We start from the raw sequence: 14,712 nt of genomic DNA, 5'->3' as shown, positions 1-14,712 counted from the left end.
CAGGTTAACGGAATTGAAGTAATTTAACATAAAAAATAATAAAAATATAGCATATGATATTTTTTTGTAGTTTTATTGGAAAATATTATAAATTTTTATTAGTGTTATCTTTGACCGCGGATATCTTTGAAGCCGTTAATCTGAGGAACTTTGGTCTTCAAACGGTTTTTGTAGAGCGTAAAATTTCCTACAAATATCATCTTTCAAATTGTTGTTACGATGAACCGTTCCAAAGTAATAAAAATTAAAAAATTAAAAAAAATTTTTCCCGTGTTATTTAAATGGAAAAATAAAAGAAATGGATACAGGCAAATCTTACTTATTGATATTAAGAGCTTCACATGGGCGCCAAAAATTTTTGTTTTTAGGTATACTATCAATTTTTAGACACCAAAAGAAAAAAAAAAAAAAATTCGTCTTTTTGAAACACCCTAATATATATATATATATATATATATATATATATATATATATATATATAGATTTATGAATTGAAAAATTATTTTTGTTCATTTTTTTTATTAAAATAATAAAAAAAGGAAAATGTAATTCTAGTGCTAATTTACTTATTTTTTTCAATGTATTATTTACAACCCTGATCTGTAAAATTGATTTTTCAATCATATATGTTTTTTAGTAGCCTCAAAGCCCGCAAGGTGTGTCTTGTCCTCACGCTAGACATTAGAAATGCCTTTAACAGCGCAAATTGGAGAGATATTTTGGACGCCCTGGAGCACAGATTTGACGTGGAGCCGGAGAATCTGGCACTTGTCGACAACTACCTTGACGAGAGAAAGCTGATAGCAGAAACCACGGAAGGTCCACAAGAATACGCCATAACGGCTGGCGTGCCGCAAGGCTCAATAATGGGGCCCGATCTATGGAACGCGGACTACGACGAGCTTCTGGAAATCCCGTTACCAAAGCAAGTGGAGCTAACGGGCTTTGCAGACGACGTCGCGGCTACGATAATAGTAGACAGCGTAGAGGAGGCCGAACTATTCGTTTGGGAAACCATTGATGCTGTCGAGACTTGGCTCGATAAACACCACCTGAAACTCGCAAAACACAAAACCGAGATGGTCGTTCTGACTCGCCAAAAATGGTTCCCAAAACCTTTTGCTGTGGACATGGGAGGAATAACGCTAACGTCAACAAGGGCCCTGCGCTATCTGGGGGTAATGATAGACGAGAAACTATCTTTCCGCGAACACCTCGATAGTGCATGCCAGAAAGCCAGCAAGACGGTGTCTAGCCTAGCAAGAATTATGACGAATACTATGGGACCAAGAACCAAAAAGAGGAGAGTCCTTCTGGAAGCAGTCCATTCGGTACTGCTTTATGGAGCGGAAATATGGGCAGATATATTAAAGCAGAAAACCTATCGGCGGAAAATGGCAGCAGTGCAGCGGCGATGCGCTCTCAGAGTTGCCTGCGCCTACCGCACGGTTTCCGAAGCGGCTGTATTGGTCATTGCGGGAGCTGCGCCCATCGACCTATTAGCGTTCGAGAGAGCAAGACTCTACGACGCTAAAATCGGTGGCGAAAACATGAAGGAGGCAAAAACGAGGATAAAACGGAAACGCAGCAAGAGTGGCAGGACCGATGGACGTCGGGAGAGACAGGCAGATGGACAGCGCGACTGATCCCAAACATCAACGTCTGGCTTTCTCGGAAGCACGGGGACACGGACTTCTTTCTGACCCAGCTACTGACGGGACATGGGCAGTTCAATGCCTATCTATTCAAGATGGGTTTGCACAGCACACCAACGTGCAAATACTGTCCAGACAAAATTGACAACGCCGAGCACACGTTTTTCGAGTGTGATCGATGGAAGGACGATAGAATCTGCACCGAAGAAACGACGGGCACCGCGCTCGCCCCTGAGAGCTTGGTAACCTGCATGATCAAAAAGAAGAAAACTGGACAGCTGTAGTAGCCTACGCGCAGCGTCTCTTGAAAGAAAAATCGCAGAAAGGGATTAGAAACCAGTAATAACAAGAAGTAGGTGTCGTGAGGCAACAACATGGACTGATTGAAGTAATGCTAACGCGGTCCTTGATCCAGTCTTCCCTGTAATATCTATAGGGAAACGAGAGAGGAGGATGTTTAGTCGGTATTGTTGCAAAATAATATTGTCTTCTGAGTCCGACATACCCAGGCACCAACACCTAGTCCTGGCAACAACACCAAGTCCTGGCATACGTAAACGTATTTTACCTCCTCTATAAAAACACACACACACACACACAGCCGGATGTTCAACCGAAAATAGTCGGAATAGCTTCTTAGGACTTCAAAACGTGAAGATCTGATGAAAATTCGCTTTTTCAAAATCGGACCGAAATCTATAACTTCCTACTTTTTAAAATTATCAATGTTTAATTTTCAAAACGGGAAGTTGAAAATTTTTTAAAAATGAATTTTTAAATTTCAATATCCAAAAACAGGTGGAGCTAATATATATAAATTATGAAAAGGAAATGTTTCAGTGCCAATGGCTAATGCTCAAAAACTATCTGTAACACGGAGAAAAATTTTATAGTAGAGTTTACTATCTAGTTATGATAAAATCTATTAACTGAATTCGATAGTAGTAAATATTATTTAAATAATTATGTAAACCATTCTGAATTGTAGTAGTTACCATCCTGATGGTAACTACTACTATTATGATGGTAATCAGTAATAATAGCTATTATTATTTTAACTAGTTACTACTATTATCAAAATCGTAATTCCTAATATAACCTGATGGTTACAGTTACCATCAGTAATAATAATAGCTACTATCTAAGCTAGTATAAAATATTTAAAAAATTAAAAATTTGCGTTAGCGTGAATGCATTTCTGAATGAACTAAAAGCAGTTGTAGCGCAGTGTAGTACACAAAAAATCGGGATTAAATTGGGATTGAATGTATATTTAAATTTTTGTTTGTCTAACACAAGTTTCAACGCCAAATTTTTCAAAAAAAATTTAAAATTCCCAAAGAAATCAAAATTTTCAATAAAATTCAAATTTCAAAAAAATTTTAATCTTACAAAAATTTTTAAAAACATAATTTTCAAAAATCTAAGATTTTCAAAAAAAATGTTGAATACAATGAAGCTTTTAAACTAATTATTAATCATAATTATCTAATTATTTTAATTAAATTTTTCCCTTTAACAATTGCAATTAAAGAGAGCATACTCTTTTGCTCCAGTTGATGGTATCGTATTTTGAAATGCACCGAATCAGCTTGACTACATGTAATTTTTCTTCTGCATTGAATTAAATGATATTCTTAAAGCCTAGTAGATGAAATAAACTCATTGACCTGTTCAAGTTATGCATTCTGTTGAAGAAATTCAATGCACAAATTATCAAAACTAGCAACCTGCAGTCCCTATGTGACTGCCAAGAATTGCGAACTATAATAAATAAAATTTTGCTTAATTGTATAATGATTTTCGTTAAAGTGTACTTTACTTTCTTATCTATTGACATTTATAAAGATATAAACTCATCCCGATATTACAATCATAACGAGCTTTCATTTGAGTACCCACTTGCATTTTTAATATATATTTTTCATATATACATATACATATATATATATATATATATAAATATATAAAAAATTCATGTGGGTACTCAAATGAAAGGTCTCGATGAGTGTAATGTCAGGGTGAGCTTATATCTTTAAAAATGTCAATGGTTTACAAGATACAATGTCATTTCTTAACTATTGACATTTTTAAAGATATAAGCTCATTCCGATGTTACACTTATCAAGAGCTTTTATTTGAGTACCCACATGCATTTATATATATATATATATATATATATATATATATATATATATATATATATATATATATATATATATATATATATATATGAAAAATTGATGTGGGTACTCAAATGAAAGGTCTCAATGAGTATAATGTTGGAGTGAGCTTAGATCTGTAAAAATGTCAATAATTCACAAGATATAAGATCATTTATTGATTATGAATCTAGAGATAGAATTTTTTTCTCTCAATGATATTCTCTTAATAACATAGATTATAGGATAAAAATTAATTCAATCATAATGGAACCATCAAATAATGTTTCATTATTTTATCTTGTGAAAAAATATTAATAATTGATAATAATAAGACTTTTTTAGTAACCCAAATCTTGGATGATTGCTATTTTGATAATCATAGTCAATCATTCAAAATAATCAATAACAGCTCTAATATTTGGAAATTTTTATCATATATGGATTTAAACGATTGTGTTATTATTTGTTTTAATATTTTAAACGAAAAAATGTTCAGAACTAAAATATGGATGCAAATAAAGAATTAAATAAAATAAATTTATATTATTTTTTCTTTCAGAATTTTTACAATCTAAGATGGTTACAGTTACCATCTTCGATTATAGCAGTTATAATTTTTAATAATTACAATTATCAATTTCGATAGTAATCGTTACCATTATTAATAGTAACTAGTACAATTGTCAATGATAAGACCTATTATTTTGTGACTAATTAATTTTTTTACCATTTCAGATAGTAGGAGTTAATATTTTCGTATAGTAAATACTATTATTAATTTTTCTTCGTGTAGGTGTAATCTTATTATTGTATTTGAATGATATGCATTTGTGTCTAATAATCAGGTATCTTTCGTTTATAAATTATATTCATTATGACTTGGGGAATGGAGAGAGGGAAACTTTGCAAAAATATACTATCTGGAGTGACTGTAATTTTGTATACTCGATGCTAAAACGTGTTCTCTTACTAGAAAGGCTGCTGGCATAACTATATTTCACACGTGTTACTCTAAAGTTTTCAAATTGTTGTGAACTTAAAATTCATTTTATATGAATAAAAATTACGTGGCATACTAAGATGCCGATATTTAACGAAACAGTTATTCGCCAAAAGTTCGACAAACATCTGCAAAATAGTGAATTTAAAATTCTCAAGTGGTTTTTTATTCATCATAAGCGTCACTTCAAATTGATCGCACGTGTTTGGTACGAAGAAATAAGTGTCGCAGATACAAAACGAAAAATATTATTTTTGCAATTCGCTCATGACTTGATTCAAGCTGGACACAAAATGGGTTTATATCAATTGGAAGAAGAATTTACTATGTATTTATTCAGGGCATTTGAATTAGTCGAGCAGAATATTAAAGTCAGAGATGACCTAATAAAAATGCTGCATCATTGGGAAAACAGAGGATTGTATAAATCTGAGATCATAACGATCAAAATGGACTTTTTACATCTTAATAATGAATCTGGAAATTTTATTTTGTAACTTTATGTAAGTCGCTTTTATATTTTTGATATTCTACATACATTTACAGCATTGTAAATAAAGTAATTTTTAACTTATAATAATTTTAAGTTGTGTTTGTGTTATCAATTTTTGTTATTTCGCTAATTGAATATTGCACTTATTAACCCTTCAGTACCCACGTTATTTTTAGTGTCTCACTTGCACTGCAGCGACATCCTATAAGTTGAATGTTGTTGTGTGAGAAAAATTCTTATAGCGAGGGTGCTGAAGGGTTAAAAAAAAAAAATATATATTATCTGTATTTTGAATCTATTCTTCCGTTTTTCAAACTTGAAAAATTATTAAAAAATATTTTTAAAAAGAACAAATTTCTATTAATAATTTTTTTTTACTATTCAAGCTAACCTAAATACCTAAATCATTATTTCTTTCTTAATTATCGAATTATAATTTTTATCACTAATTTAGATTATAAAAAATTTTTTAATTAGAACGTGATATCAATTTATATCAAAAATTGTATACTAATAGAAAAATAAACTTGATTCAAGAATAAAAACCTTGAAACAACGTATTCATTTCGAAAAATTTATAAATCAAGAAGGAAAATTCTTGAATCTTAATTTAAGGGATCTTTCTCGTTCCGGCGCTCAAAAAAAGCAAATATTAATTATTTTTTATTTACATAGAAATTATTATAGATATTGATAAACTTCATTCAGCTCAACACATACACTCTTAAATAACACAACAAATATCTAACTTTATTTTTTTTATATTTTTTACATGAATAAACAGCGGGTGAATGGAGTTTCTCTAAAAGTACATTTAAAAAATGTAAAGAAAAAAAATAATTTTTTTAAATGTTACAAACCAGAATGATCCCTTAAGTAAATTTGACTTTAATCAAGAATTTATCTACCCAATTCAAGACAAATAAAAATAATTTTCTTGGTTCAAGATTTTTTCTCTTAAATTAACATTATTTTACTATCAGTATAGGGTACTTAAAACCAATAGTTTTAACAGCTTAAACCATTTTATAATATTGTATACTAACATTTTATTGTTTTGCTTAGTTTTTTCTTAAAGAATTCAAAATTATTTTTTTTTAACTTCCAGCGATAAAAATCAAAAACAAAATTTTCTGGTCTACTCTTCTGGTTTCAAACTCTATCAAACAGTAGATTATGTGCCAGTGAAACTTCGTAAGGAAAAAATTTTTGAACGAGTAGAAGAAATAATCATTTTAAAGATCTAAAAATACATGTTTCTCTTCATCTCTTCAAGCTTCAAAGCTAACTCTGTGCCTTTTTTCTTATATCTTATATAGATATTCAATCAAATAAAAAACCAATTTATTTTTTATGAAATACTGATAAAATTTTTTAATATTAAAATCAACTATACAAAATTAAAAATACTTCATACTAATAATTTGTGTTACAAACAAAATCAATCAATAGATTTCTTTAAAAGCAAGAAATGAATCAAGAAGTAATAATATTCCTAGAATTATGCTGAGAACTCCTCGTGCAAATCCGAATACGAATATTTGTCTAATTTGATTTTTCACATTATTATCGTCGATAGCTGAAGGTAAGATGATTTTGAAATTATTAATAGCTGCTTCATATTTTTTGGAGTTAATAGAATGTAAGAAGTCTAAACTGGGCCAGTAATTCACGAAATTATCTTGAAAATTGTTTGATTGAACTTTATAAACATAAATTATTCTCACTCCTGATATAATAAATAAAACACATCCAATCAAATTAAGAAGCCCGTGCTGTAAAAATAGATAACAATATATTGATTATAAATGACAGATATTATTAGTATTATTTAAAGAATTATGTTTACCAACTTACAATTTTTCGGTGTACACGAGTTTTGAATAATCCACCGAAAAGTAAAACAGAAATTATAATACAGAATCCTATTTCTGTTCCAACGATTAGAAAAACCCATGAAAAATCATCACCATAAGCCGAAGAATATAAGTGTATTCCTATCATAGACCATAGCATTATCTAAAATCAAATAATTATGAGTATTACTTAAATTATCACAGTTAAATCGATTATGCGTGTTGATATTTATTTACTTACGTATTCAAAAATTTTCACGACAAAAAATTTCATCCACAAATATTTGTTATAACCAAATTTAATAGTTCTGTCCATAGCGTACATGCTGTCCATTTTTCAAATTTATTTTTCGAATATTCGTTTTATATTATGTAAAAATACTTTTATATTGACAGATTCATAAATTTTAATAATTAATACGTTACTAACAGCTCACTGTCGAAAATAAAGTGACATTACACCTAATAAAATTTAAATTTTATCATGGAATTTCTCAAGCTCTTTTTATCACACCAAAAAAAGAAGATAAAGGTAATGAAGTTTATATTACAAAACAAAAATTTACGATCAATGTACTGAAGTGTGGTAATTACAGGTGAGATAGATTACAGAAATTTTAGGGTATATTACGTCGAGTACTTAATAAACAATAATGATCTACATATTATTGACCTATAGTCGCATCTACAAAGTTATCTCTAGGCTAATATTCGTTTCGTTCATACTTTTAGTTATAGCTCCAAGAAATTTAATATTTATTCTCTTTCTTTGCTGCTGATATTTGTTATGAATTTTTATCAGTAAATGCAGCATATTCTGATGATGATTAAAATCATGTAACGTAAACAGAATTTTTTCTAAATATTAAAAAAAAATAAACTTTTAAAAATTTGACTGAAAATAATAGTTTCCTGAGTTAGAGTTTATTTCAAATTTATTTTACGTATTGTGAGATTTTATAATCGGACGGTAAGCTTTCTTCTCATTGTGATAATTTGAAGAGTTCCATCAATAAATAAAACGTGAAATTACTGTTTGAACGACACAAAAATATCCTTGAACATAATTTCGAGGAACTTCGTACCTAAATCTATTCTCCTTTAGCTGTCGTTAATTCTTGATAATTGATATTATTATATTTCGATCTTCATTGGTCTATTATAATAATCATGATTTTACAAGAGTTTTGAAAACCATAATTCTTGCTACTAATATTTTGAATATAAAATATTCCTCTGAATAGAAAAATCTATCTTACTCTTAAAATTAGTAGATACACATCTGACCATTTTTTGGCTTTGCTTAAGAAATTTATAATGAGAATAAGAAAATATTTAAAATAATGTATTTATAATTTTCAAAAATTTCTACCGGTGGATTTATAAAAAATTTTTAACTTCCCGCAAAGAAAATTTAAAATTTTCAAAAATCGAGAAGTTATTGGTATCACCCCGTTTTTCGGAAATCGAGTTTTTAACGGATGTTGACGTTTTGAGGTCCAAGGAAGCCTGCCCGAATGTTTTCGCGATGATGTCCGTACGTCTGTGTGTGTGTGTGTGTGTGTGTGTGTTTTTTTTTTTTTATTTATCTTAGGGGGGGGAATCCTTCTCACGGATTCCAGGCATAGTTGTTTGGCCTGGATATGTGGCGACTCGACGCAGTGTCATACTAAAACTCGACCCTAACGCCCCTACCCACTAAACCCTAAACCCCTTTTCTTCTTTCCTCTAATCCCTCATGGAAACCGCCGTCAGGCATTACTTCGTGAGGGGAGGATCCAGCTACCGCTATTCCTTCTGGTGGCTAAGGTGTTATTTTTCCTTCCTTCTAGTTTCTGTCATTTGCTCTTTTTCTTTCAATGGAACGCAGCTCTGTAAGCACTTCTGTGGCAAAAGTGCTTGTAGCGTTCCAAGCAGTTTGATTCGACAACATTGCATCTACTATTGTCTCTGGTTGGATTCTCCAGTTCAGGATCCTCTCTAACTCCTCACGCTGAGGATCGAAACGTGGACACACAAAGAAAACGTGCCTTGCGTCCTCAACAACCCCTGGACAAGACGGGCACTCCGGAGAATCGTCGTGCTTAAAGCGGTGCAGATACTCTCGAAAGCACCCATGTCCTGACAACATCTGCGTTAGGTAATAGTTGACTTCACCATGGTTTCGGCTCAGCCAAACGTCGATCTTTGGTATGAGGCGGTGTGTCCATCTTCCTTTTGCTGCGGCGTCCCACTCAAGTTGCCATCGCGAGATGCTGTGCTGCCGTTCTTCTGTTCTTAGTTCTTCAGCGCTCAGTGTAGTTGACCTCTTTCGATGGTAAAGGGCCCGTCTTTCTTTAGCTAAGACTCTAAGCGGCAGAGTTCCAGAAATGACGCACACTGCTTCCTCTGATATTGTTCGGAAGGCGCTGGCTACTCTTAGCGCGCTCAGTCGGTAAACCGGACATGCTTTCCTCCATGATTCTTGGGTCTCAAGTGCGTCGGACCAAATGGATATACCATACGTGAGGACCGATGTAACTACTGATGATAGCAATAACCTCCTTGTCTGCTTCGGGCCACCGATGTTGGGCATCAATCGTACTAGGTTAGCCACTACTGCTGATGCTTTGGCGGTCACGTGTTCAACTTGTTGTTTGAAGTTAAGTCGGGGAATCGAGCATCACTCCCAGATATCGAATGAATGGTTGGGATGTGATTTCTTGGTCTCCGACGTTTAAATTGATCGTTTCCACCACTTTTCTGCTAGTGATAAGTACAGCCTCGGTCTTCTGTTTAGCCAGTTGTAGGTTTACTGTGTCCATCCACTGGTTAATTCGCTCAAAGGTGATCGTGAACATATGATTTATCTCATCAATATGCTTGGCGACGATTACTACGGCTACGTCGTCCGCGTACGCTACCAGTTTGACATTTCTTGGTAGTTTCAGTCTCAGCAATCCGTTGTACATGATATTCCAGAGAAGTGGACCGAGAACAGAACCCTGCGGGACGCCTCCAGTAACATCATACTCCTTTGGACCATTCTTCGTGTCATATCTAAGGACTCTATTCGTGAAGTAGCTAGCGACTATCCTTCGTAGATATCCTGGTACGTTCATCTCTTGAAGAGCTTGCATGATGCGATCCCAGTTGGCGGAGTTGAAGGCATTTTTGATGTCTAGGGTTGCCACCAGACAATATTTCTTCGTTCCACCCTTCCATCTGGTACCGGCGATTGCGTCTTTGGCTATACCGACAACCAGGTTGACTGCGTCCAGGGTTGATCGTCCTTTTCGAAATCCGTACTGATTGTCTGCTAATAGTGGATCGACAACTGCTTCTATCCTTTGGTGGATTATACGTTCGAGTATCTTACCGGCTGTATCCAACATGCAGAGTGGACGATAAGATGACGGTTCTTCCGGTGGCTTTTCTCCTTGAGGAAGTAGTACCAGCCGTTGTTGTTTCCACTTCCGAGGAAAAATCCCTTCCTTCAAGCAGATGTTGTAGACATCGAGGAATAACGCTGGCGCTGCTTTTAATAGATGTTTTCAAGGCAATATTAGGGATTCCGTCCAATCCCGGCGCTTTATTATTCCCGACGCGGTTACAAGCTTCCATCAGTTCTTCTTTCGTCACAGGTGGGATATCATTCAGTTCGTCTTGTGTCAACAGGTAGTTGAAAACGCGCTGTCGTGGAAACAGTGCAGTCACGATCTTCTGTAGGAGTTGAGGACACGTAGGAGACGGCATTGGCTGGTATTTCAAGTTTGCCATGACTACCTTGTAAGGTCTGCCCCACAAGTCTTTGTCCACCTCGTTGATTAGCTCTTTCCAGCAGTTCTTCTTGCTATCCTTGATGGCTTTGTTTAAGTCTCGACGAGCTTTCTTGTATTCTGCGACTAGTTCCGCTGAGTCAGGCCGCCGATAACCACGCTGAGATATTCTTCTTTTCTTGAGACACTCTTTCCGTAGGAAGCTGATGTGTTCGTTCCACCAGTGCACCGAAGGTCTTTGGTTCATGCCCCGTTTACGAGGCATGCAGGTGTCGCAAGCCTGGGTCACTCTCTTCATCAAGTCCTTGGTCATTTTTTCTGCAGATCCAGTAGTAAGCGGTTCACTATTTAGGGCAGCTACTAGAGCACCTGGGTCAAAGGATTTCACCTTCCACCCAACGATGTCAAGTTTCTTAGCCGGTCTTCTAGGATTCTGGTCCTTTGATACTTCCCAGAGAATCGCATTGTGATCGCTGGCCGTGTAGATCTCCATCACCTTCCAGTCGTAGTTTCCTCTGATGAGGCTGCTGCTGACAAAAGTAAGATCCACAATAGAACTTGCGTCTCCTTTAGTGTACGTCGGCGCATCGCCGCTGTTTAACAATACTACATCTAACGTAGAAAAAGCTTCCAGTAGTTCTTTACCTCGAGCGTTGGTGTGTTTGCTGCCCCATTCCACTGCCCAGGCGTTGAAGTCTCCAGCTATTGCCACTGGGTAGTACTGCTTCGCGTCCTCCGTCAGTCGATCCAGAAAGTCCATGAATTCAACAATAGTGAGGCTAGGTGGTGTGTAGCAGCTGTAAAAGCGGATGCCATCTACCGATGCTGCTACAAAGCCGGCGCTGCCATTGTTAACGACACTCTGGAAGGGGAGCTTGCGACAGGACCATATGACAGCTTTTTTGGTGCAGTCAGTTTCCCATGGTTGGCCGCCGAGGTGTTTATACGGTTCCGATATAAGCACAAGGTCAAGCTTCTGTTCACGTACTGTCTGCATGAGCAAATCATGTGCCGCTTCACAGTGATTGATGTTTAGCTGCAGTATTCTCATTTTCGTTTATCAGTTATCTTCTTGAGTGCCTCTTGGTATACTGGGCATCTGCTTGTGCCGGCATGATGGGCGTTATTCTCTGTACCGGATTGATCCGCACACAGTGCGCATTTAGCAGGCTTATTACATTCGGCGATTTTGTGTCCCTCTTCTCCACATTTAATGCAAAGTTTGGAGCGGTCGACTTTACTTGTGCACTGAACCGCACGGTGTCCAAAATGCCAGCATTTATAACATCGGACTGGTCTTAGTACTGTTCTAATACGACAATTGGTCCAGCCGATCCTAATCTTACCGTGTTCTCCTACCACTTTCTGCGCTACCGTTGCTGCCAGAGTCACCGACGCAATTTGTGTTCTGCTACGTAAGACCTTACGAATTTTAATGGCCTCTACTGTTATACCACAATCGTTTCCAGCTGCCTCTTGTAAAGCTGTTAGAATGTCATCTTTAGTTGTAGTATCATCAATATCGCGAATTTCCAGGTCTTCTTCAGGTCCTGTACTAATGACATTTGCGTCCTCCTTAAGTATTCCCGCGATAGTCTTCTGCAGGTCTTTACCTCTATCACTACTGCCTTTCGACAGCGTGATGAGAATGTTCCCCTGTCGCGGTCCTGCGTATCTTCTCGACTGTGTTGCGGACCTGATCTGGGCGAACGTCCGCCTTGATCCGTGTAAGTATTTCAGAATACTTATCTTTGTTCGCTGGACGGATAATAAGTGCCTCCGGTCTCGTTGCTGTTCTTCTTGGCTTCTGGTTCGGCTTCGGTGGAGGCACCAGAGGTTTTTCTGGGAGCAGTTTCTTGCGCTCCTTCTTCTTGTCCTTTCTGGACTGCACCTTTTCCCAGCCTGGCTTCTTGTTCTGTTCACAAGAGTTTTGTGGAAGATCCTTAACCACTTCCTGCTTCTTGATGGGATGACCAGGTCCAACGTCTTTCAGCTTCTTGGGAGTATGAAAAGCTCCGCCTTCGGGAGAACGAATTTTTCTTTTCAACTTCCTCAGGATGCGGCCGTCTTGGTCAAAGGATTCAGTCTCTGCCGTTGTGATAGTTTCACTTTCTTCTTCAGCGACTGATTCTCCGTCACCTTCGGCTCCAGTGTCCATCGCTTCTTCAACAACCACTTGACTGTTTCTCTCCGATGTAGCACAAGGGGTGCGGTGTAATGATGAGCGCCATTCTTCGTCCAGTTTCTTGAATCTTCCAAGAGCATTGACTACACCGGTTGTCTTGGTCTTTATCTCCTTGTGGATATTGACCTTAGTTTGGACAAACTCTTGCAGCTCAATGGTCAGCTTCTCAAGGCGCTCCAACGCTTGCGTTCTCTTCATGTCAGCGCTTGCTTCAATCGCTGCTTGTTGAGCATGAAGCCCGTTTCTATTCATGTTTGTTTCCTGTAACGTACTCATACTTTTTTGATTTACCAGCGCATCGTACGGAGTGGAGCGGGTTGCCATAACTAGGAACGGGTGTACCCTCGGAGATAGTACTCCTACCCCAGTTCCCTGAGGCCTAGCCGACACTTAGCCAGTCCCGGAATACACGGACGGACTAGACTCGCTCGGAGCGGTGAAGATTCCGATCTCTAACACTCACTGCGTACTTCCTGATCAAGGCCCGAAGTGGCTGGCTCCTGATCCACTGCTGCAACTTTCACCTCGGCAGAGCAAGCTCACATCAGCCGTGGCCTGCATCGTCGGAAACTACGATACAGGTTCCGGACACTCCCAGTGAGTTACAGCAGGAACCAATCGTCTTGCTAGGTCAGTTAGTGTGACCAACCCATTAAAGGGGAGTTTTGTCCACGGGAGCTTATTTTGTTTGGTTATTTTGCTTGGCTCCTACCCGCTGTACCTCATCAACTAAGAGATTAAGTGTCATCCAAGGACAGCGAGCGTTCTCCCATCCGCTCGGGGAGACGCGCCCGGTAGCAGTATCTCTTCTGCCCCGAGTGTGTGTGTGTGTGTGTGTGTGTGTGTGTGTGTGTGTGTGTGTGTGTGTGTGTACAGCCGTATGTAAACCTCTCATAACTTTTGAATGGCTTGACCGATTTCATCGCGGTTGGCACCATTCGAAAGGGCTTGACCAAACTTAGATTTTGACTATGATTTGGACCGATTCAAACTAGTAGATTTTGAGAAATCTCCAAAAAACTGCAAAAAAAAATTTTTTTAAATGTGGTTTTTTTGGAATAACTTTCAAACGGCTTTACCGATCGATTCCAAAAACTAATCAGCTCTTAAGATAAAAAAATCACGTCGATTGCCGCCAACTCGGTTGAAATCGGTTAATTCGTTCGTGAGTTATCGTTAACGAAAAAAATAAAAAAAATCGTTTTTTTGGAATTACTTCAAAATTCCTTGTTCGATCAATTTAAACTTAAAGGTTCTTCATGAGGCTTTCAAAACTGCGTTGAATGCCACCAACCGCGTAAATTGAAAATTCAAATAATAGTGTTTTATTAAACTCCTATCAGATTTTTGAGCTTGGAGAGCTCAAAACTACACGAAAATTATATTTTTGAGCTCGAGGAGCTCAAAAACGTAATAAGTGCAATTTTGAGCGCTTAATTACGCAAGTAGCGGGAAGTTGCAGGGATGGCCTTTAGGATCAACCGTTTTCCTAATTTTTTTGTAATGGTTTACTTTGTTAAACAAATTCTAACGATTATTAGATATCTGTTAATTTTAGTTTTATCTTATTAAATAATAATTAAAAACAAATTGGGCAAAG

The 14,712-nt window shown here is 36.6% G+C and overlaps 1 protein-coding gene across 1 annotated transcript; it reads right to left on the bottom strand.

Moving 5' to 3' along the window:
• Nucleotides 1–6,728: 6,728 nt before the first annotated feature.
• Nucleotides 6,729–8,510, bottom strand: LOC123259367. Its single transcript, XM_044719818.1, has 3 exons — nucleotides 7,411–8,510; nucleotides 7,171–7,332; nucleotides 6,729–7,088 (listed from the first exon to the last, which is right to left on the bottom strand). Exons 1-3 carry the CDS (start codon nucleotides 7,501–7,503, stop codon nucleotides 6,759–6,761), a joined length of 585 nt encoding a protein of 194 aa, XP_044575753.1. The 5' UTR covers nucleotides 7,504–8,510; the 3' UTR covers nucleotides 6,729–6,758.
• Nucleotides 8,511–14,712: the final 6,202 nt, after the last annotated feature.

Source organism: Cotesia glomerata, linkage group LG2 (assembly GCF_020080835.1).
Source record: "Cotesia glomerata isolate CgM1 linkage group LG2, MPM_Cglom_v2.3, whole genome shotgun sequence".
Lineage (NCBI taxonomy): Eukaryota > Metazoa > Arthropoda > Insecta > Hymenoptera > Braconidae > Cotesia > Cotesia glomerata.
Note: the sequence above shows the minus strand (reverse complement) of the source record. Positions and strands in the feature narration are given on the sequence as shown.